The sequence below is a fragment of the Myotis lucifugus genome, unplaced genomic scaffold, assembly GCF_000147115.1.
Source record: "Myotis lucifugus unplaced genomic scaffold, Myoluc2.0 scaffold_4, whole genome shotgun sequence".
Classification (NCBI taxonomy): Eukaryota; Metazoa; Chordata; class Mammalia; order Chiroptera; family Vespertilionidae; genus Myotis; species Myotis lucifugus.
The window spans coordinates 10080701-10102788 of record NW_005871052.1 but is presented as its reverse complement, the minus strand read 5'-3'; the positions used below and the strand labels follow the sequence as shown (position 1 = coordinate 10102788).

Sequence of the window (22088 nt, the reverse complement as noted above, 5' to 3'; positions counted from 1 at the left end):
GACCCAAAACACTATGCTCAATTAATATTCAACAAAGGAAGCATGAACATACAATGGAGTCAAGACAGCCTCTTCAATAAATGGTGTTGGGAAAATTGGTCAGATACATGCAAAAAAATATGAAACTAGACCACCTACTTACACCATACACAAAAATAAACTCAAAATGGATAAAGGACTTAAACATAAGACAGGCAGCCATAAAAATACTAGAGGAATCCACAGGCAGCAAAATCTCAGATATATGCCAAAGCAATGTCTTCACTGATACTGCTCCTAGGGCAATGGAAACTAAAGAAAAAATAAACAAACGGAACTACATCAAAATAAAAAGCTTTTGCACAGCAAAGGAAACCATCAACAAAACAACAAGAAAGCCCACTGCATGGGAGAACATATTTGCCAATATTATCACCTATAAGGGTTTAATCTCCAATATTTATAGGGAACTTATACAACTTAACAAAAGGAAGATAAACATCCCAATCAAAAAAAGGGCAACAGACCTAAATAGATACTTTTCAAAAGAAGACAGAAGAAACGCCAAGAGACACATGAAAACATGGTCAAAGTCACTAACCATCCAAGAGATGCAAATCAAAACAACAATGCGGTACCATCTCACACCTGTCAGAATGGCTATCATCAACAAATCAACAAACGGCAAGTGCTGGCAAGGATGTGGAGAAAAAGAACTCTCATGCACTGCTGGTGGAAATGCAGACTGGTGCAGCCACTGTGGAGAACAGTATGGAATTTCCTCAAAAACTAAAAATGGAACTCCCATTTGACCCCGTGATCCCACTTCTAGGAATATGTCCCAAGAAAACAGAAACACCAATTAGAAAGGATATATGCACCCCTATCTTTATAGCAGCATAATTCACCATAGCTAAGATTTGGAAACAGCCTAAGTGCCCATCAGTAGATGAGTGGATTATAAAACTGTGGTACATCTACACAATGGAATACTATGCTGCAGTAAAAAAAGGAGTTCTTATCATTTGCAATAGCATGGATGGAACTGGAGAGCATTATGCTAAGTGAAATAAGCCAGTCAGAGAAAGATAAATATCACATGATCTCACTCATTTATGGAATATAATGAACAACATAAACTGATGAACTAAAACAGATCCAGAGACAGAGAAGCATCGATCATGCTATCAAACCTCAGAGGGAAAGTACGGGAGTGTGGGGGCATGGGGGAGAGATCAACCAAAGGACTTATATGCAAGCATATAGGCCTAATCAATGGGCACAGACAACAGGGGGTGAGGACATGAGTGGGGGGGATAGAGGGTAACGTGGAGATAAGAACTCATATGTAATAACTTAATCAATAAAAAAATAAAATACACTTCATTTTCAAATAAAAGGGGAAAAACAGATGGTCATTCAGTAGATGAATGGATAAAAGAGCTGTGGGACATTTGCACAATGGAATACTAGTAGCTGAAAAAAGAGGGATCTCTTACCCTTTGGGACAGCGCGGATGGACATGGAGAATATCATGCTAAGTGAAATAAGCCAATCTGACAAAGACAAATATCACATGATCTCACTTATTTGTGTAATCTAATGAACATAATGAATTGACCAACAAAATAAGACCTGAAGCATGGAAGCATACAACAGACTGACATACCTCGATGTGGGGATGGGAGGATGAGAACAGATAAACCAAAGAACGTGTATACTTATGCATAGTCCATGGACATGAGCAATAGGGGGATGAAGACCTAGGGGGTGGGGGCTTAGAGGAGGGGGTAAAGGGGCGATGGGAGATATCTATAATACTATATATATACACTAATAAAGGACAAACATGCAAATTGACCGTACCTTTGCTATGCCTTAAGCCATGCCCACCAGCTAATCAGAGCAACTATATGCAAATTAACCCAACCAATATGGTGGCCGGCAGCCACAGACCTGGAGCGAGCAGGAGGCTTGGTTGCTCCAGTGATGGAGGAAGCCAAGCTTCCCGCCTGCTGTGGCTGGCTCTGAGCTCCACTCAAGGCAACAAAGTTTCAATTATAGAAGATAAATAAACCCCAGATACCTGCTTTCAGCCGGCCGTGGCCACGGAGCTGGAGCTAGCAGGAGGCTTGGGTTCCCCCTGGAGATGGAGGAAGCCAAGCTTCCCGCCCGCCCTGGCCGGCTCTGAGCTCCACTCAAGGCTACAAAGTTTCAATTATAGAAGGTAAATAAATCCCAGAATTAAAAAAAAAAAGAAAAAAAGGAGAGGCTTGGAGCTTCCGTCACGAGGGGGCTTGGCCAGCTGGAAAACGGCCCTCAGCCCCTCACCCAGACTGGCCAGGCATCCCAGTGGGGACCCCCACCCTGAAGGGGGTGTGACTAGCTGCAAACGGCCATCAGCCCCTCACCCAGGCTGGCCAGGCACCCAAGCGGGACGCCCACCCTGATCCGGGACACCCTTCAGGGCAAACCAGCTGGCCCCCACCCGTGCACCAGGCCTCTGTCTTATATAGTAAAAGGGTAATATGCAAACTGACCCTAACAGCAGAAAGACTGGGAATGACTGGTCACTATGACACACACTGACCACCAGGGGGCAGATGCTCAATGCAGGAGCTGTCTCCTGGTGGTCAGTGAGCTCCCACAGGGGGAGCTCTGCTCAGCCACAAGCCAGGCTGATGGCTGCCAGCACAGCAGTGGTGGCGGGAGCCTCTCCCGCCTCCTCAGCAGCACTAAGGATGTCTGACTGCAGCTTAGGTCTGCTCCCTGCTAGTAAGTGGACATCCCCTGAGGGCTGCTGGGCTGCTAGAGGATGTCTGACTGCCAGCTTGGGCCCGTTCCCCCAGGGAGTGGGCTTAAGCCAGCAGGTGGACATCCTCCGAGGGGTCCCAGACTGCAAGGGGGCATAGGCCTGGCTGAGGGACCCCCCCGAGTGCACAAATTTTTGTGCACTGGGCCTCTAATATATATATATATATATATATATATATATATATATATATATATATATTCAGGAACTAAAAAAACAAAACAAAAAACAAAACAAAACAGGTGGTCAGAGCTGAAATGGACAGTTCTTCATAAACTCTACCCCTTCCTTTAATGATCATAAAAGAAATTGCCTTAACATGGGTCATGTCTGTAATTAGCTATTGTACATTGGATGGGAGTACACAAGAATCTAAATTTGATGTCTTTGTATACATCTGCATAACATTTAGATTACTTACAAAATATTTCTAAGGAAAATCTTCCTCATTGCATAATCCAAATAAATGTATATATGGAAAGTAACAAATTCTCTAATTTCTGTGATAACTATAACTTATTAGATTCCTCTGAATGAGGGTTAGAGGAGAATTATTTTCCAAGCTTCTACATGTAGAAGTATCATAAATATGCTATACAATTAAAATTAATGGATTTAATTAAAGAATTTCAGTATGATTCTGAATGCTAGACCTGAATTTCAAAATACTTTCAGTTATTGTGTCTCAGCGGACCAGTGGCAAGTCCCAAGCCTTTGGGGGCAAGTGTGGAAATGCCCTCAAGTAGTGGCTTAATTGATTGCAAGACAGGAATTCAATCATGGTAAAATTGGAAACTATTTTAACATTTTTGCCAGCAGATTTTATAATGTTTCTGTATGTAGCCTTGCTCTTCAATCAAAGTAGTTTACTTATGATGAGTTAGTTGTACCCTGCCCTCTCTCCAGCTCTAGTCCCCCATTTCCAAGTATCTAGCTAGTCCTATCTCACTAGGTAAGTCATTTACCACTCTGAGTCTTGGTTTAATCAATACTTTAGTATTAGACAGTGAGCTCCTTGAAGGAGTTTGTCTTAATCATTGTTGTGCCCAGTGTCTTTGTCCCATGCCTGGCACATAAAAAGTGTTCCATATATGTTTAAACAAATAATAAAAATAGTAGCTATCATTGCTATAGTTGTTACTATATGTATAGTTTGATTTTAAAATATCTGAAGAGATACAAACAAGTCTAATAGTGCTCATGTTAAAATTAGGGAAGCTGAGGTTCAGGGAGACTTAACTTGGCCAAAGTCTCAGAATGAAGTAAATGCAGAACCAGGTCTGTCTCTGTGCTTCCTGACTTCCCCTTCAGTGCTCTTCTTGCTCAACAGGGAGCCCACTGCAGGACTGGAAGTCTTTGCCAGAAGAATGCTATACATGCTCCCCTGTATATTTATTTATCTTCAGATCTAGGAGGTTCTAACAAGAGGCCAGAGGGTAGTTTTAAACATACAAATCCACCAGGCCAGTGGGAAACTGAGATCAATCTAATGGGGCGTGGGCCTTCAGATCTTCATCATGTAGAGCAGGGATGGGGAACCTTTTTTACCCCAAGGGCCATTTGGATACTTATAACATCATTCGTGGGCCATACAAAATTATCAACTTAAAAATTAGTCTGCTATATTTGGTCAAATATTTAATTAATTCACTCCTAATGCCTTTTCAGGGCCAGACCAAATAATTTTCTGGACCTTATATGGCCCATGGGACAGATGTTCCCTATCCCTGATGTAGAGGGAAAAGTGTGTGTGTGTGTGGGGGGGGGGCATGAGCGTGTGTGTGTGTGTGTGTGTGTGTGCGCACGTGTGTCTGTGTGTGTGTGTGTGTGTGTGTGTGTGTGTGTGTGTAGATATATGGTGGTAGTGGTGTAGGGTATTGGTTGGAAATTACAAAGTTCAAGGTTCCCTGAGTAAGGACTCAAGAAGAATGACTAGAAGATCCAGAGAGGTGAACTGAAGGAAGTAACCAAAAAGCAAGGGACAATTAGACAAGGGTGATTGAATCTGGGAATCAGAGGGGATTGACAGAATTCCATGTGATAATGTCAAGGCTTAAAACTCTGGAGCCTCCTCTTAGCCCTTGCAGAGCCCCCAATCATGTGTATATAATCACCCCTTGGCAAGCATATGAAGGAGATAATGTTTCCCTGTGGAGTCTTACTCCACCTTGTTGCAAAGCACATCTATCCTCCAATCAAGATGTCTGTTATTCCTCTAATTAAAAAGAAAGGTAAGATTATATGTTACTTAGAAGTCAGTATGAATTTGTTGAATGAATTTCTCCTTTGGACATGTTTTATTTTTGAAGCTTCGTAGACTGTGGGCAGTGCCAAACCTAGATGTAGAGTGCTGGTGGACTTACAGTAACTCTGGAGCCTGTAGAGAAACCATTACGCTTCCTGGGAGGCTTAATGTCATTCTCTTGCAGTCAGGGATCTGTATTAATGGAAAGTCATTGAAAAATTCAACCCAATAGACTTAATTTTCCCTTAAAAATAAATAAAAGATCCCTTATGAGTACTAATAGGAACCTTTCCCACAAAAGAGATGAAACTGTAAGAGAAAGTGGTTCATAAAGGGTATTGTGCTAAGTGAAATAATTTAGTCAGAGAAAGACAAATATGATTTCACTTATTTGTGGAATCTAAAGAACAAAATAATCAAACAAACAAAACAGACTCATAGATACAGAGAACAAACTGGTGGTTGCCAGAGGGGAGGAGGGTTGAGGGACTGGGTGAAAAAATTGATTAAAAAGCATAAATTGGAGTTACAAAATAGTCACAGAGATGAAAATTACACCAGAGGGAATCTATACTAATAAACGCTTAGATGGCCCTCGCGCCCTCATGCGACATCCTCATGTCATCACGAGATGGCCGCCCCTACGTCGTCACAAGATGACCACCACAAGATGGCCAGCAAGAGAGGGCAGTTGTGGGTGATCAGGCCAGCAGGGAGGGCAGTTGGGGGGGATTGGGCTGGCAGGGGAGGCAGTTAGACGTCAATCAGGCTGGCAGGCAGAAGCGGTTAGGGGCAATCAGGCAGGCAGTCAGGCGAGTGGTTAGGAGCCAGCAGTCCCAGATTGGAGAGGGTGCAGGCTGGGCTGAGGGACAACACCCCCTCCCCAGTGCATGAATTTCATGCACCGGGCCTCTAGTATAGTCAATAATAATGTAATAACTATATATGGTATGAAGTGGATACTGGGAATATCAGGGGAGCACTTTTAAAGCATATGACTGTCTAACCATTATGCTGTACACCTGAAAATAATACAAAATAATATGGAATGTAAACTGTATTAGATATAGGGGTATACCTCCATGATATCCTTATCCAGCTGAGCAAACAGGAGTTAACATCATGAGGCTGAATATTGCACCAGCCAGCAAAGTTGATCTCTTTTCCCTAGGCCCACCAGAAAGGTAAATACCCCAATACTGAAGGAATCAGACTCATCCCAAAGGTCACCCTCAATCTCTATGTTTTGTGTAGGAAACCCAGAATAAACACATCCTGGGAGCTTTAAGACCAGAGAGCCCTATTGGCTCCAGAGAAGTCAAGTCAATACCCTAGCAGGGAGAGAAATTGCTTCACTCACCATCAAACCTCCAACCCCAGGCAAGGAAGGGAGGGGAATGCTCATGTGACTTGTGCTGAAATAGGGAAGGAAGGGAAATGTGAGATGGGACTAGGAGTCAAGTGAGAGATATAGGGAAGGAAGGGAAGTGAGCAGGCACAGACACTGGCAGCCATCAGGAGTTCGAGCCTCTTTGACAGCAGGAGGCAGGAAGAAAGGACAGAAGTGGCTCTGACTATGATGGGGCTCTTGCTGGGTCTGCTGTTCCTGGGCCACCTAATGATGGTCACCTATGGTAAGGCAGAAAATTGTGGCCTGGATGCCACTGCTGGCATGGGCAAAAGACTGGGGTGTGGGCGGTGGCATTGAATGCCGACTGAGGAAAGACTATTTCTGCTGAGCAGGAGTTTCTCAGCCAGTACTGCAGACTCTCTCAGCTTTGGTAAGAAGAGAGGGAGGTAGTTGAAGGCTGGTGAAGGATCAAGGAGGTAAAGAAATGGAAAGTATCCACATACTTTTATGGTTCTTGTTTTTATCTCTGGGACATTCAGAAGGTACCTAATGCTTCTCAAATCCCTCCACCATCTGCTGTCTTTCAACTGAAATTCTACCATTATAACTTCAGGCTTTGATCCCTGTTAATACACATTATCTCCCAAAGAAGGAATGTTGTTGAAGAGTTAGATAGGACCTTAAAAGTAACCTTGAGTCATCCTTCACTGTTATCTATTCACATACTTCCAGTGACTGCTAGTTCACTACTTTTCCAGGCCATCTTGTTTATTCAGGGGAATCTCCAACTGTTAGAAAGTTATTCCTGATATTGAACTAAATCCACTTCCCTGTGACTTCTCTCCAAATGTCCCAGCACTGTTTCTTGGATACACACAGATCATATCTGCTTCCTCTATACTGTGACATTTATGAGAATGAACATCATGTCCCCTTGACCCATCTCTTATTCAAGCTACACAGCCCCACATCCTTCAACTTGTCTTCACAGAACTTAGTTTCTTACCACCTTCTTGGGTAACTCACTTCCCTGTCAACATGGCCAAGATTGTCTGGGGTAATAGTGGGAAATTAATGTTGGACACATATTCCTAAAGAGGTCTTACCATAGCATAGTAGCATTATTTCCTTGGGTCTTCTTCCATCTTCATATCCATGAGAATTTAGATAGTCTGTTAAGAAAATAAGACTGAGTAATAACTAAATGCAACCTATGGTAGGTCAAAGGGGTTCTTGCTGCACCCCTGCTTCTTTCATATTCTTAGATATAAAGGTCGGATGGTATTAGCTTTGTGTCCTTTGTACTGTCAGAAAGAATCCAGCTTACCATAGCTGACTCAGTTAAGGCTATCCTATCCTGGGGCTCTATGATTGATCAAATTCTAGAACTTCAAGCTAGAATTAAGTCACCTAAAAGGGAAAAGCATTGGTGGCAGAATTAATGTTCCTATAAATAGTGTTCTTTCTAGAACTACAATATTTTCATTTTCTAACACCTTTTACAGTGCACTTCCCTACCTTTCTTCTAATGTGTTGGTTTGAGGTGTTACTTATAAAGGCAGGGCTGGGGCTCATGGGAACATTTTGTAAAAGTTAAATTTAAATCATGTGTGGGCATGCACATGAGAGCTCATATGTTTATTGTGTCATCCCCAGACTCTGAGGTCCTCCAAACCTTGGAGCAGGGTTTTCATTTGAGTGTAAGGTTTTACAGTATAAGACCTGAGATTCAGGACATACTGAATGGCCAATAATGCCTTTCTCTCCCTGGATCTTAGTGTACCCAGCTCATTTGTACAGTGAGGGGATCATGTTAGCTGGCCTCAAAGGGCCCTGCCAACTGGACAGCTCTTTAGGACTATTTGGCTTCACTTCTGAAAAGCCTCTAGGGGCCTGAATCAGCTATTAAGCTTAAGACACATGTTGAAATAATTATAATAAAAATAAATAATAATATTTGAATTTTATGAACATTATAAAATTTTATAAACATTTATTATCTAAGTTAATACTCTATCTAGGAGGCAGCACAAAAGCGGAAGAGTGGCCAGACATAGGAATGTGGGGTTATGGGAAGATCTCACCGTCTGTGTAATGATAGGAGGAACAAGATTCAAAAAGGGATCCATACTGAGTTCTGTAAAGGGGTCCACACCCAGAAAACTAGGTCTTTCCTTTCTTTAAGGCCATTACACAGGCCACAGACATTTTTTCCCCTAAGTCCAGGTCCTGGACTAGAATGGGCCCCGTATTCTTCCCTCTTTCTAAAGTTAAACCCTTTTCCAACAAAGCCTCTTGAGTCAATGCTCATCCCTGGTATTTCTCTTGAAGGGAGCTAATATTTGAATACAATTCAATTCTTTCCCAAGGGAAAAAGAACAAGGCTCTAAAGTTCTAGGAAAATATTTTTAGAAAGTAGCCAACAGATGGGAGAATTCTTTTCCAGGCAGTCAGGGGATATTATCCAATCATAGGATAACATCCCTTTAAGCCATGCCAAGTAGGCCCAGGTAAGGGGGTTGCTGGCTTTAGCCACAACTGAAGCCAGAAACCCCTTAATAAGTTTGATAAGTTAAGAAGGCAAGAAGGCAGTAGCTTCTGAAAGCCTTTATTCTAGGCCTTGAGGCCAAGATCTGTTCCTGCTATCTGTGTCACTTCAGATAATTATCTTTCTCTCTCTGAGCCTCAGCCTTGCCCATATGTACCATGAGAGAATGTGAATAAGTGGTTTATAAAAGCCCTTAGATGTATGCAGTTCTAGAAATCTCTAAAACACTATCTTGCCTGGTCCCCCAAGACCTGTTGTACTAAGTACCTAACCATTTAGTGGTTTTCATGGCTCCATAATGTGTAGAGCATCCACTCAAGTGTTGAGGCTTTCCTGAAATAGATTTTCCCTAACCAATCTTCCAGGAAAGTCAGGAGTATTGGTTAATTTGGCCAACAATTCACATTGACTTCCATGCCAGCCCTGTTTTTGGAGGCAGAGGCTACTGTGTGCTTTTCGGCTACCCTACAAACCAGGGATGGCCTATTACCTGCCCATAATTTGGTGGGTTCCATCAGGTTGTGAAGGGTGACTTCCTTGCCTGCTCATGCCTTAACTTCTCTTTTAGGTCATTATTAAAGCTATGATCCAATCTAATTGATCTATCCACCTAGGGAAAACAGTGAAGATTTCTGTAGGATAAGAAGAATCAAGACGAATATGAGAAGTTTCCCTTGAAACATGGGACAGGACTGGCATTTATCCAACACCTACTGAATGCCAACCACTATTCTAGGTGCTTTAACACCTATGAGCTCATTTTATCTTCATAGTAATCCTCTGTGTAAGGTTTATTATCACCTACGTTTTATTGATAAAGCTCAGACAGGTTTAGCAATTTACCCACGGTCACACAGACGGATATATGGTAGAGCAGACCTTGGATTTATATTGGTGGTATTATTCTTACTCATCATGCAGCCTTTCACTACCCTCCTGAATTTACTAGGCACTACTACTCAATGTTTTTTTAGGTTCTCTGAGTACCACAGGGATTGTTGGAATGTGTAAGTCAATGCTATTGAGGTTACCTTCACTTTGTAAATAAAAGTACTTGAGAAATAGTATAAAGTTACCTTTCCTGTGATGCCCTGTGCCTACCATATACTTTCTCTTTATTCTACTACTGAACAAGTAGGAAGAAGAGGAGAAAAGAACACTAAAAAGAAGGAGGACAAAGAGGATAAAGATGAAAGGATGGGTGGAAGAAAGGAGAGGGGAAGAAAAAAAAGTGAAAATGGAATAACATGAGATTATTAGAAGTCTGGTTATGAACTCTGTCCCATAACCCTATTCTGAGGTGGAAAAGTTATGTTTGACCCAATACTAAAAATGACTTCCAGGACTGGGAAATTGGGACTGGCTGTCCTTGTTCTTGACAGAACAGAGTGATCTATGTGAGAATCTCCAGCAAGTTCCCAGAGAGGATAATGTGAGCCAGGCCTTGCAGTTTCCCCAAGGTTAGAGGAAAGACATACATATGCATTACATATGCATAGACAAAGGCATTTTCAGCTGCTCTAGATGTCTTCAGAGCAGAATTATGCTCTGTTCCCCAGGAGGGGAGTATGAGAATGATTTTAGGAAAAAGGAAGGGAGATTTGGGACAGCTGGAGGAAGATTAGTGGAAAAGAGCCACCCTAGCTCCCAGGTGGGTGTGCCATCTATGTCTGTATTCTTCCTCTGTTGCCCATCTTCAGGCCATCCCATCCTTGAAGCACCTGAGAGTGTGACAGGACCTTGGAAAGGGGATGTGAATATTCCTTGCACCTTTGCTCCTCTGAAAGGCTACACCCAAGTCTTGGTAAAGTGGCTGGTACGACGTGACTCAAACCCAATCACCATCTTCCTACGTGACTCCTCTGGAGATCATATCCAGCAAGCAAAGTACCGGGGCCGCCTGCACATTAACCGTGAGGTTCTAGGAGATGTGTCCCTCCAACTGAAGACCCTGGAGATGGATGACCGGAGCCACTACACTTGTGAAGTCACTTGGCAGACTCCTAATGGCAACCAAGTGGTGAGAGATAAGATCATTGAGCTTCGCGTCCAGAAACGTGAGTCACTGAGGGGGTAGGAAAGTACTGATAGGCAACGACTCAATAGAGGACTATAAACCTAGGAAACCCTGAGAAACCCAGAGACATTTGTTCTAATCAGAGGAAGTGTACAGGCAAAGTATCCACAGGAATACTTTCATGGCATAATTTTAAAAATGTTGGGAAGGGTTCTTGGCCTTCAAATCTCTACCCCTTGAGTGTCATAAAAAGTCTTGCATCCATAGCTTTGTTGTCTTCTTTGGGCTCTGGGTCTTAAAACTCATAAAAATGAAGATATCTTATCAAGATATTGGATATTGAATTGATGCTGACAGAGAAGCTCTGGGGACAGGGATGCAAGGGTCAGCTAAGATGAGTTTTGTTGACTTGATAATTTTACAAATATCTCCTGTAATTCAAAGGCTAAATAATCCCAAAACTTCTCTAGCTTAAAAAAAAAGCTATATTATCTTTTTACAGTCAGTTGATTTTTAACTCCAGGTAGTCCAAAACCCAGATAATACAAAACAGTACCTAATCTTCTAAAGGAAGGTATTTTTATTTACATTGTCCTGTTTGCTTCTTTCTTCCAAAGTCAGGACCCCCTTTTAGTTCCCTTTGCAGATATGTACATATCCCTATACCCAGAAAATATCTTTCAGTTTTGTGTTCCCATATTCTTGTAACTTACCAGAGCCTCTTCTCTTGTCTTCCCTTTGCAGTCCCTGTTTCCAAGCCCACAGTGACAACTGGCAATGGCTATGGCTTCACAGTGCTCCAGGGAATGAGTATTAGCCTTCAATGCCAGGCTCAGGGTTCTCCTCCCATCAGTTATGTTTGGTACAAGGAACAGACTAACAACTCAGAACCCATCAAAGTAGCATCCTTGAGTACCTTACTTTTCAAGGCTGCAGTGTTGGCTGATTCAGGCTCCTATTTCTGTACCGCTAAGGGCCGAGTAGGCTCTGAGCAATGCAGCAACATTGTGAAGTTTGTGGTCAAAGGTGAGCAACCCTCTCTCCTGGTGAGCATATTCATGGACAACCTGATTCTAGATACACCTCAGTAGAATGTCTATTCCAGAGAAGAAAGATTGATGTGTGTGTGTGTGTGTGTGTGTGTGTGTGTGTGAGGGCAGGGGGCTGGAGGGGTATTGGGTTGTAAAATCACAAAGAAAGAAAAATTTTGTACTGGGGGAAATAGGGCAGGAGATAATACTTGTCCTGCTGTAGGTTAAATAAAGATGGTAAAGGGGAATGTGACATTTACTAGATACGTAGTTTCTTTCAATTTTCCTCCCTTTTCCTAAAGCCAACTATAAGTTCTAGTTCAGGTGTCGATGAAGACTAACTCTGGTTAATCAAGGTCTGGCTATTTCTTACAACATTATCCTGGGAATACTACAAACTGTGTACATAAAGACTGTAGGGCCCTAGTTGGTTTGGCTCAGTGGATAGAACATTGACCTACGGACTGAAGGGTCCCGGGTTTGATTCCAGTCAAGGGCACATGCCTGGGATGTGGGCTCGATCCCCAGTAGGGGGCATGCAGGTGACAGCCAGTCAATGATTCTCTCTCATCATTGATGTTTCTATCTCTCTCTCCCTCTCCCTTCCTCTCTGAAATCTATCTATCTATCTATCTATCTATCTATCTATCTATCTATCTATCTATCTATCATCTATCTATATATTGTAGGCAGGGGTTTAAATGAACAGCTCAGCAATGATATATCTAAATGAGTCTTGCTGCCTTCCAAGAGATTTCTTTGGAAGGGAAGACGTGTTTTCCCACAAGCCTGCCATTGCTCAAACATTTTGGGAACAAACTGTTTTTAGTGAATTGTCATCAGAACCTCCTAAAAATCACTATCCTCTGAGGATAGCTCTATATAAGGAATGTCATCAAACTGGCTCTCACCAATTGTGTTAGGAGACTGATGTTAGTTTGAGACTCCTGTGTTTGACTGAAAGGATTTGTTTTCCAAGTTGAGTTGTAATAACAATGTGCATGCTGTAGGTTTTGGTCTATTAATTTTGGGGGAAACAAGTGCTATCTTACTCTGAGATAATTATATGAATACTGGCCCAGTTCTCTGAGAGTTTACAATCTGGTCAAGCAGAGAGAGCAGGGAATGTCCAGAAAGTCCAAGACTGTGTACTTTAAAGAGAAACAAGCCTAGTATATATATGTAAATAATATATATCTACACTAATAAAAGAGAAATGCAAATTAACCATCACTCCACCACTCTACTACACCCACAAGCCATGCCCACCAGCCAATCAGGAGCAAGTATGCAAATTAACCCAACTAAGACGGCAGCAGCCACGGAGCTGGAGTGAGCAGGAGTGAGCAGGAGGCTTGGGTTGCTTCTGGTGATGGAGGAAGCCGAGCTTCCCGCCTGCCCTGGCTGGCCCTGGGTTCTGCTCAAGGCTACAAAGTTTCAATTATAGAAGATAAATAAATCCCAGATACCTGCTTCCAGCTGGCCGTGGCCTCCACTCAAAGAGGCACTTAAAAAAAAAGAAAAAAAGGAGAAGCTAGGAGCTTGGGTCGCTGGGGACCATGGCCAGCCTGAAAAGGGCCCTCAGCCCCTCACCCAGGCTGGCCACACCCCCATGGGGGTAAGCAGACCAGCAGGGGGGCCAATTGGGGGTGAGCAGGCCATCAGTGTGGGTCAGTTGGAGGTGATCAGGACAGTGGGAGGGGCAATTTGGAGTGAGCAGGCCAGCAGGGGGGCAGTTGGGGGCGAGCAGGCCAGTGGCGAGGGAAGGTGGGGGTGAGAAGGCCAGCATGGGGGGCAGTTGGGGGTGATCAGGCTGTTGGGAGGGCATTTGGGGAATATAATCAATAATATTATAATAACTATGTGTGGTGCTAGGTGGGCACTTGAAACATTTGTGGCTAATATACAAAGTGTCGTGCACCGGGCCACTATATATATATATATATATATATATATATATATATATATATATATATGGCTAATATGCAAAGTGTCCCCACAAGAGTTTGACTGGGAGTTCTATCACTCGCTATGGTGGTCAGCATGGAACAAAGGGAGGCCCCGGCCAACATCTGGCAGCTGGCAGTGGGGGAAGGGAGGCCCCGGCCGGCAGCCAAAAGGAAGGCCCTGGCCGGCAATGAGAAGGCTCCGATCGGCCCTGATCGCCGGCCAGGCCTAGGGACCCTACCCGTGCATGCTCTTTTTACATTCAATATTATTTTGTTAAAACAGCATAGTGGTTAAATGATCATATACTTTACAAAGTGATCCCACAAATGTTTCAAGTGTCCACCTACCACCACACATAGTTATTATAATATTATTGATTATATTCCCCATTTTGTACTTCACATCCCCATGACTATTTTGTATCTACCAATTAGTATTTCTTAATCCGTTACTGAGCCCACCAAACCTTCCCCGCCCCCCTGACAACTATCAGTTTGTTCTCTGTATCTATAAGTCTATTTCCATATTATTTGTTCATTTATTTAGTTATTTAAATTCCACATATAAGTGAAATCATACGGTATTTGTCTTTCTCTGACTTATATTGGCTATTTCAAATAATGCTGCAGTGAATATAGAGGTGCATGTATACTTTCAAATTAATGATTTGGGTTTCTTTGGCTATATAGCCAGAGATGGAATTGCTGGGTCATAAGGCAGTTCTATTTTTAATTTTTTGAGGAACCTCCATATTCTCCATAGCCGCTAAACCAATCTGCATTCCCACCAACAGTGCATGTGGGTTCCCATTTCTCCACATCCTCAACAGCACTTCTTGTTTGTTGATTTATGGATGATTGCCATTCTATCAGGAGTGAGGTAATATCTCATTGAAGATTTTTAAATTTTATTTTTGTAAAGAGAGAGGAAGAGAGAGAAACATTGATTTGTTGTCCCACTTATTTATGCATTCATTGGTTGATTCTTTTTTAAAAAATATAGGTAGAGAGTTAGAAACATCGATGCGAGAGAAACATTGATCAGCTGCCTCCTGCACACTCCCTACTGGGGATATGCCCGCAACCAAGGTACATGCCCTTGACCAGAATCAAACCTGGGACCCTTGAGTCCGCAGGCCGATGCTCTATCCATTGAGCCAAACCAGTTAGGGCTCATTGGTTGATTCTTATATGTGCCCTGACCAGGTTCATAGGTTGATGACCTCTAGGTTCATAGGTTGATGCTCAACCACTGAGCACACTGGCTGGTCCAGGGGCCTTCATTTTAATTTGCATTCTCTGGTGACTATTGATGTCAAACATCTTTTCATTTATCTACTTGTCATCTGTATATGTCTATTCAGGTCCTTTGCCCATTTCTTAATTGGATTGTTTGTTTTTTTGGCATTGAGTTATATATGCTTTTTAAAAATATATATATTTTATTGATTTTTTTTTACAGAGAGGAAGGGAAAGGGATAAAGAGTTAGAAACATCAATGAGAGAGAAACATCAATCGGCTGCCTCCTGCACACTCCCTACTGGGGATGTGCCCGCAACCAAGGTACATGCCCTTTACCAGAATCGAACTTGGGACCTTTCAGTCTGCAGGCCAACGCTCTACCCACTGAGCCAAACTGGTCAGGGCAAGTTATATATGCTTTTAATAAATTTAGTTATTTTCCAGTTATCAGATGTATCATTATGCATATGTTCTTCTATTCAGTAGGTTGTCTTTTCCTTTTTCTGATGGCTTCTTTTGCTATAAAACTTTTTAGTTTGATATACTCCTGTTTGTTTATTTGTCCTTTGTTTTCTTTGACCAAGGAGATCTATAAGAAAAAAAAATTGCTGCTTATGTTTTTTTCTGGAAGTTTTATGGTTTCAAGTCTTACATTTTTAACTAATACATTTTGAGTTTATTTTTGTATATGGTGTCAGTGGATATGTTTCTCTTTTTTTGCATTTATTTGTTCAATTTTCCCAACACGACTTATTGAATGGACTATTTACCCCATTGTATGTTCTTGCCTCTTTTGTCATATATTAATTGACTATATAGGCATGGGTCAATCAATATCTATTTCTGGGCTTTCTGTTCTGTTTCATTGATGTATGTGTCTGTTTTTATACCAGCACCATGCTGTGCTGTTTTCTTTACTCTAGCCTTGTAGTGTAGCTTAACATTAGGTATTGTGATACTTCCAACTTTGTCATCCTTTCTCAAGGTTACTGTGACCATTCAGGGAATATATTAATTCTATGTAAATTTTTGGATTATTTGTGTTATTTCTGTGAAAAATGCCATTGGTGTTTTGATAGGAATTGTGTTGAATCTATAGATTTCCTTGGATAGTATGGACATTTTAACTGTGTTGTATGTGGCTTCTTAATTTTTTTCTTCAATGTTTTATAACTTTCCAAATACAGGGTTAATTTACACCCTTGTTTAGATTTCTTTCTACATCTTTTTTATCCAATTGTAAATAAGATTGCTTTTAGTTTCTCTTTTAATTCATTACTGGTTTACAACAATGCAACCGATTTCTATATAATTATTTTGTACCTTGATACTTTATGAATTCATTTATAAGTTCTAGTACTTTTTTGGTGAAATATTTAGAGTTCTTTATATCTATTATCATGTTATCTATAAATAATGGCAGTTTAACTACTTTTTTCCAATTTAGATGGCTTTTATTTATTCTTCTTGTGTGATAGCTATATGTAGGCCTTCCAGTACTATGCTGAATAAGATTGATGAAAGTGGACATCCCTGTCTTGTTCCTAATCTTAAGGGAAAGACTTTTAGTTTTTCTCCATTGAGTATGGTGTTACCTGTGGTTTTATCATAAGTAGCCTTTATTATGTTGATGTATGATCCTCTATTCCCATTTTGCTGGAGTTTTATCACAAATAGATGCTGGGTTTTATCAAATGCTTTTCTGCATCTATTGATATGACCATATGACTTTAATCCTTTATTTCTTTTATGTTGTGTATCATGGTAATTGATTTGTGGATATTGAACCATTTTTGCAGACCAGGAATAATTCCCAGTTGATCATTGTAGTTGGTCTTTTTAATGTATTGTTGAATTTGGTTTGTGAATATTTTGTTGAAGATTTTTGAATCTATGTTCATCAAGAACATTGGCCTATAATTTTCTTTCTTTGTAATGTCTTTATCTGGTTTTGGAAGCACAATAATACTGGCCTTGTAAAATAAGTTAGGGGGTCCTCCTTCCTCTTGAAATTTTTGGAATACATTGAGAAAAATAGGTGTTAGTTCTTTGAATCTTTGATAAAATTCATCTGTGAAACCATCTGGTCCAAGACTTTCGTTTATTGATAGTTTTTTTCATTACTGCTTAGATTTTGTTTGTTGTAATTAGTCTGTTCAGATTTTCTATTTATTCTTGATTCAGTCTTGGAAGATTGCATGTTTCTAAGAATTTATTCACTTCTTCCAGGTTGTTCAATTTGTTTGCATATAATTGTTCATAGTATTTTCTTATAATTCCATGTATTTATGTGGTGTCATTTATTTCTTCTCTTTTATTTCTGGTTCTATTTATTGGGTCCTCTCTGTTCTTTTTCTTGATGATTTTCATTAAAGGTTTATCAATCTTGTTTATCTTTCCAAAGAACCAGCTCTTGTTTTCATTGATCATTTGTACTGTTTTTTAGACTCTATTTTATTTGTTTCTGCTGTGATCTTTATTATTTTCTTCCTTATAGTAACTGGATTTGGTTTGTTCTTCTTTTTCTAGTTCCTTTAGGTGAAAGTTTGGATTGTTTATTTGATAGTTCTTGTTTCTTGAGGTGGCCTGTATTGCTATTAATTTCCCTCTTAGGGTTGCGTTGCTGTATCCCATCGATTTTGAGTTTTTGAGTTTTCATCTTCATTTGTATCAAAATATCTTTTTATTTCTTTATTGATCTCACTGTAATCCATTCATTGTTTAGTAACATGTTATTTAGCCTGAAGGAGTTAAAGTGTTTTTCAGTTTTTTTTCCTTTTAATTGATTTAAAGTTTCATACCATTGTGGTCAGAGAAGATGCTTGATATGATTTCAATTTTCTTATACTTATTGAGACTTATTTTGTGTCCTAACATGTGCTCTATCCTAGAAAATATTCAATGTGCACTAGAAAAGAATGTATATTCTGCTATTTTAAGATTAAATTCTCTTGAAATAGCATTTAAATTCAACTGCTCTACTATATCATTTAAGGCCACCATTTCCTTGTTTTTCTCTCTGGAAGATATATCCATTGATTTCAATGTTGTGTTAAAGTCCCCTACTGTGATTGAATTACTGTTGATTTTTCCTTTTATGTCCATCAAGTTTTGCTTTATACATTTAGATGTCCCTGTGTTGGGTGCATAGACTATTACAAGGGTTATATCCCCTTGTTGGATTGAATTTTTATTATTATGTAATCTTGTTCTGTGTCTCATATATAGCTTTTGCTTTAAAGTCTGTTTTGTGTGTCATAAATACGTCTATCCTGGTTTTTATTTTTGTTTCCACAAAATATATTTTGCATAACATATCTTTTCATCTCTTTGTTTTCAGTTTGGTATGTATTTTGATCTGAAGTGAGACTTTTCTAGCTAGCATATATGTGAGTCTTCATTTCTTATCCATTTAGCTATCCATTGTCATTACATTGGAGCATTTATTCCATTTACCTTTTTAAAAATTTTTTTACTGATTAAGTTATTACATATGTGTCCTTATTCCCACATTACCCACCACCCCCCACTCATACCCTCACACCCCTGTTGTCTATGTCCATTGGTTAGGCCTATATTCATGCATATAAGTCCTTTGGTTGATCTCTCCCCCTTACTCCTACCCTCCCTTACCTTCCCTCTGAGGTTTGACAGTCTGATCAATGTTTCTCTGTCCGGGGATCTGTTTTTGTTCATCAGTTTATGTTGTTCATTATATTCCATAAATGAGTGAGATCATGTGATATTTATCTTTCTCCGACTGGCTTATTTCACTTGGCATAATGCTCTCCAGTTCCATCCATGCTGTTGCAAATGGAAAGAACTCCTTCTTTTTTTTAGAGAGAGAGAGATAATATTTTTTATTTTTTTAAATTAATAAATCTTTATTGTTCAGATTATTACAGATGTTCCTCTTTTTTCCCCCCATAGCTCCCCTCCACCTGGTTCCCACCCTACCCCATGCCCTTACCCCCTGCCACTGTCCTCATCCATAGGTGTAAGATTTTTTTCCAGTCTCTTCCCGCACCCCCCACACCTCCTTTCCCCCAAGAATTGTCAGTCCACTCCCTTTCTATGCCCCTGGTTCTATTATATTCACCAGTTTAGTCTGTTCATCAGATTTTTATTCACTTGATTTTTAGATTCACTTGTTGATAGATATGTATTTGCTGTTCATAATTTTTATCTTTACCTTTTTCTTCTTCCTCTTCTTAAAGAATATCCTTCAGCATTTCATATAATCCTGGTTTGGTGGTGATGAACTCCTTTAGCTTTTTCTTGTCTGTAAAGCTCTTTATCTGACCTTCAATTCTACATGATAGCTTTGCTGGGTAGAGTAATCTTGGTTGTAGGTTCTTGCTATTCATCGCTTTGAATATTTCTTGCCACTCCCTTCTGGCATGCATGGTTTCTGTTGAGAAATCAGCTGACAGTCATATGGGTACTCCTTTCTAGGTAACTAACTGTTTTTCTCTTGCTGCTTTTAAGATTCTCTCTTTGTCTTTAGCCTTTGGCATTTTAATTATGATGTGTCTTGGTGTGGTCCTCTTTGGATTCCTCTTATTTGGGGTTCTCTTCGCTTCCTGGACTTGTAAGTCTAAAATGCGGAGACAAAGAAACATGTCACAAATGAAAGAAATGGAGGAAAGCAAACTAATGGAGGACATAGAGTTCAAAACCACAGTTATAAGGCTTCTCAAGAATCTTCTATGAACCTCCGAGGAACTTAGTGAGACCTTCAAGGATCTTAATGAGAATGCCAAAAAAATGGAAAAGGACCAGTCAGAAATTAAACATACACTGACTGAAATTAAAAATAATATACAGAGAACCAACAGCAGACTAGAGGATCCCAAGAATCAAGTCAAAGATTTGAAATACAAAGAAGCAAAAAACACCCATCTGGAGAAGCAAAACGAAGAAAGAATCCAAAAATATGAAGATAGTGTAAGGAAATTCTGGGACAACTTCAAAAGTACCAACATCCGAATTATTGGGGTGCCAGAAGAAAAGAGAGAGCAAGATCCTGAAAGCCTATTAGAAGAAATCATGACAGAAAACTTCCCCTACCTGATGAAAGAACTCCTTCTTTATTACTGCAGCATAGTATTCCATTGTGTAGATGTACCACAGTTTTATAATCCACTCATCTACTGATGGGCACTTAGGCTGTTTCCAAATCTAAGCTATGGTGAATTGTGCTGCTATGAACATAAGGGTGCATATATCCTTTCTGATTAGTGTTTCAAGTTTCTTGGGATATATTCCTAGAAGTGGGATCACTGGGTCAAATGGGAGTTCCATTTTTAGTTTTTTGAGGAAACTGCATACTGTTGTCCACAGTGGCTGCACCAGTCTGCATTCCCACCAGCAGTGCATGAGGGTTCCTTTTTCTCCACATCCTCACCAGCACTTGCCGTTTGTTGATTTGTTGATGATTGCCATTCTGACAGGTGTGAGATGGTACCTCATTGTAGTTTTGATTTGCATCTCTTGGATGATTAGTGACTTTGACCATGTTTTCATATGTCTCTTGGCATTTCTTCTGTCTTGTGTTGAAAAGTATCTATTTAGGTCCGTTGCCCATTTTTTTATTGAATTATCTTCTTTTTGTTAGGTTGTATGAGTTCCCTGTAAATGTTGGAGATTAAACCCTTATTGGTGATAATATTGGCAAATGTGTTCTCCCATGCAGTGGGCTTTCTTGTTGGTTTGTTGATGGTTTCTTTTGCTGTGCAAAAGCCTTTTATTTTGATGTAGTCCCATTTGTTTATTTTCTCTTTAGTTTTCATTGCCCTAGGAGCAGTATCGGTGAAGAAATTGCTCCTGCAGGAGTTAGAGTGATTGGCATATGTCTGATATTTTTCTGCCTGTGGATTCCACTACTATTTTTATGGTTGCCCATCTTATGTTTAAGTCCTTTATCCATTTTGAGTTTATTTTTGTGTATGGTGTAAGTTGGTGGTCTAATTTCATTTTTTTTTGCATGTATCTGTCCAATTTTCCCAACACCATTTATAGAAGAGGCTGTCTTGACTCCATTGTATGTTCATGCCTCCTTTGTCAAATATTAATTGAGCATAGTGGTTTGGGTCAATTTCTGGATTCTCTATTCTATTCCATTGATCTATATGTCTGTTCATGTGCCAGTACCAGGCTGTTTTGAGAACAGTGGCTTTGCAATACAGCTTGATATCGGGTTTGGAGATCCCACCAACTTTGTTCTTCTTCCTCAGGATTGCTGCAGCTATTTGGGGTCTTTTTTTATTCCAGATGAATTTTTGGAAAGTTCATTCTAAGCCTGTGAAATATGCCACTGGTCCTTTAATGGGGACTGCATTGAATCTATAGATTGCTTTGGGTAGTATGGACATTTTGATGATGTTGATTCCACCAATCCATGACCACGGCATGTTCTTCCATCTGTTTGTCTTCCTCTATCTCTTTTTCCAGTGTCCTGTAGTTTTCCACATACAGGTCATTTACCTCCGTAGTTAAGTTTATTCCTAGGTATCTTAATTTTTTTGGTGTAATGGTAAATGGGATTGCTTTTTTATCCTCTCTTTATGTAAGTTCATTATTGGTGTATAAAAATGTCATCGATTTCTTGGCATTAATTTTATATCCTGCTACATTGCCAAATTCATTTATTAAGTCTAATAATTTTTTGATGGAGTCTTTAGGGTTTTCTATGTATAGTATCATGTCATCTGCGAATAAGGACAGTTTTACTTCTTCTTTTCCAATTTGGATGCCTTTTATTTCTTCTTCTTGTCTAATCGCAATGGATAATACTTCCAGTACTATGTTGAACAGGAGTGGTGAGAGTGGGCATCCCTGTCTTGCTCCTGTTCTTAGGGGAAATGGTTTTAGTTTTTGCCCATTGAGTATGATGTTGGTTGTGGCTTTTATT

The 22088-nt window shown here is 40.2% G+C and overlaps 1 protein-coding gene across 2 annotated transcripts in view; it reads left to right on the top strand.

Moving 5' to 3' along the window:
- The first annotated feature begins 6529 nt into the window (after positions 1–6529).
- VSIG4 (V-set and immunoglobulin domain containing 4) overlaps positions 6530–22088 on the top strand; it is a 32483-nt gene continuing 16924 nt past the window's right edge. Inside the window, exons 1-3 of one of the 2 annotated variants that reach the window (XM_006082848.3) lie at positions 6530–6670; positions 10636–10992; positions 11697–11978. In XM_006082848.3, coding sequence (XP_006082910.2) covers positions 6613–6670; positions 10636–10992; positions 11697–11978 — 697 coding nt within the window. In that variant the 5' untranslated portion in view covers positions 6530–6612. The remainder of the gene's footprint in view (positions 6671–10635; positions 10993–11696; positions 11979–22088) is intronic. The other variant, XM_023764140.1, reaches the window with a different exon arrangement.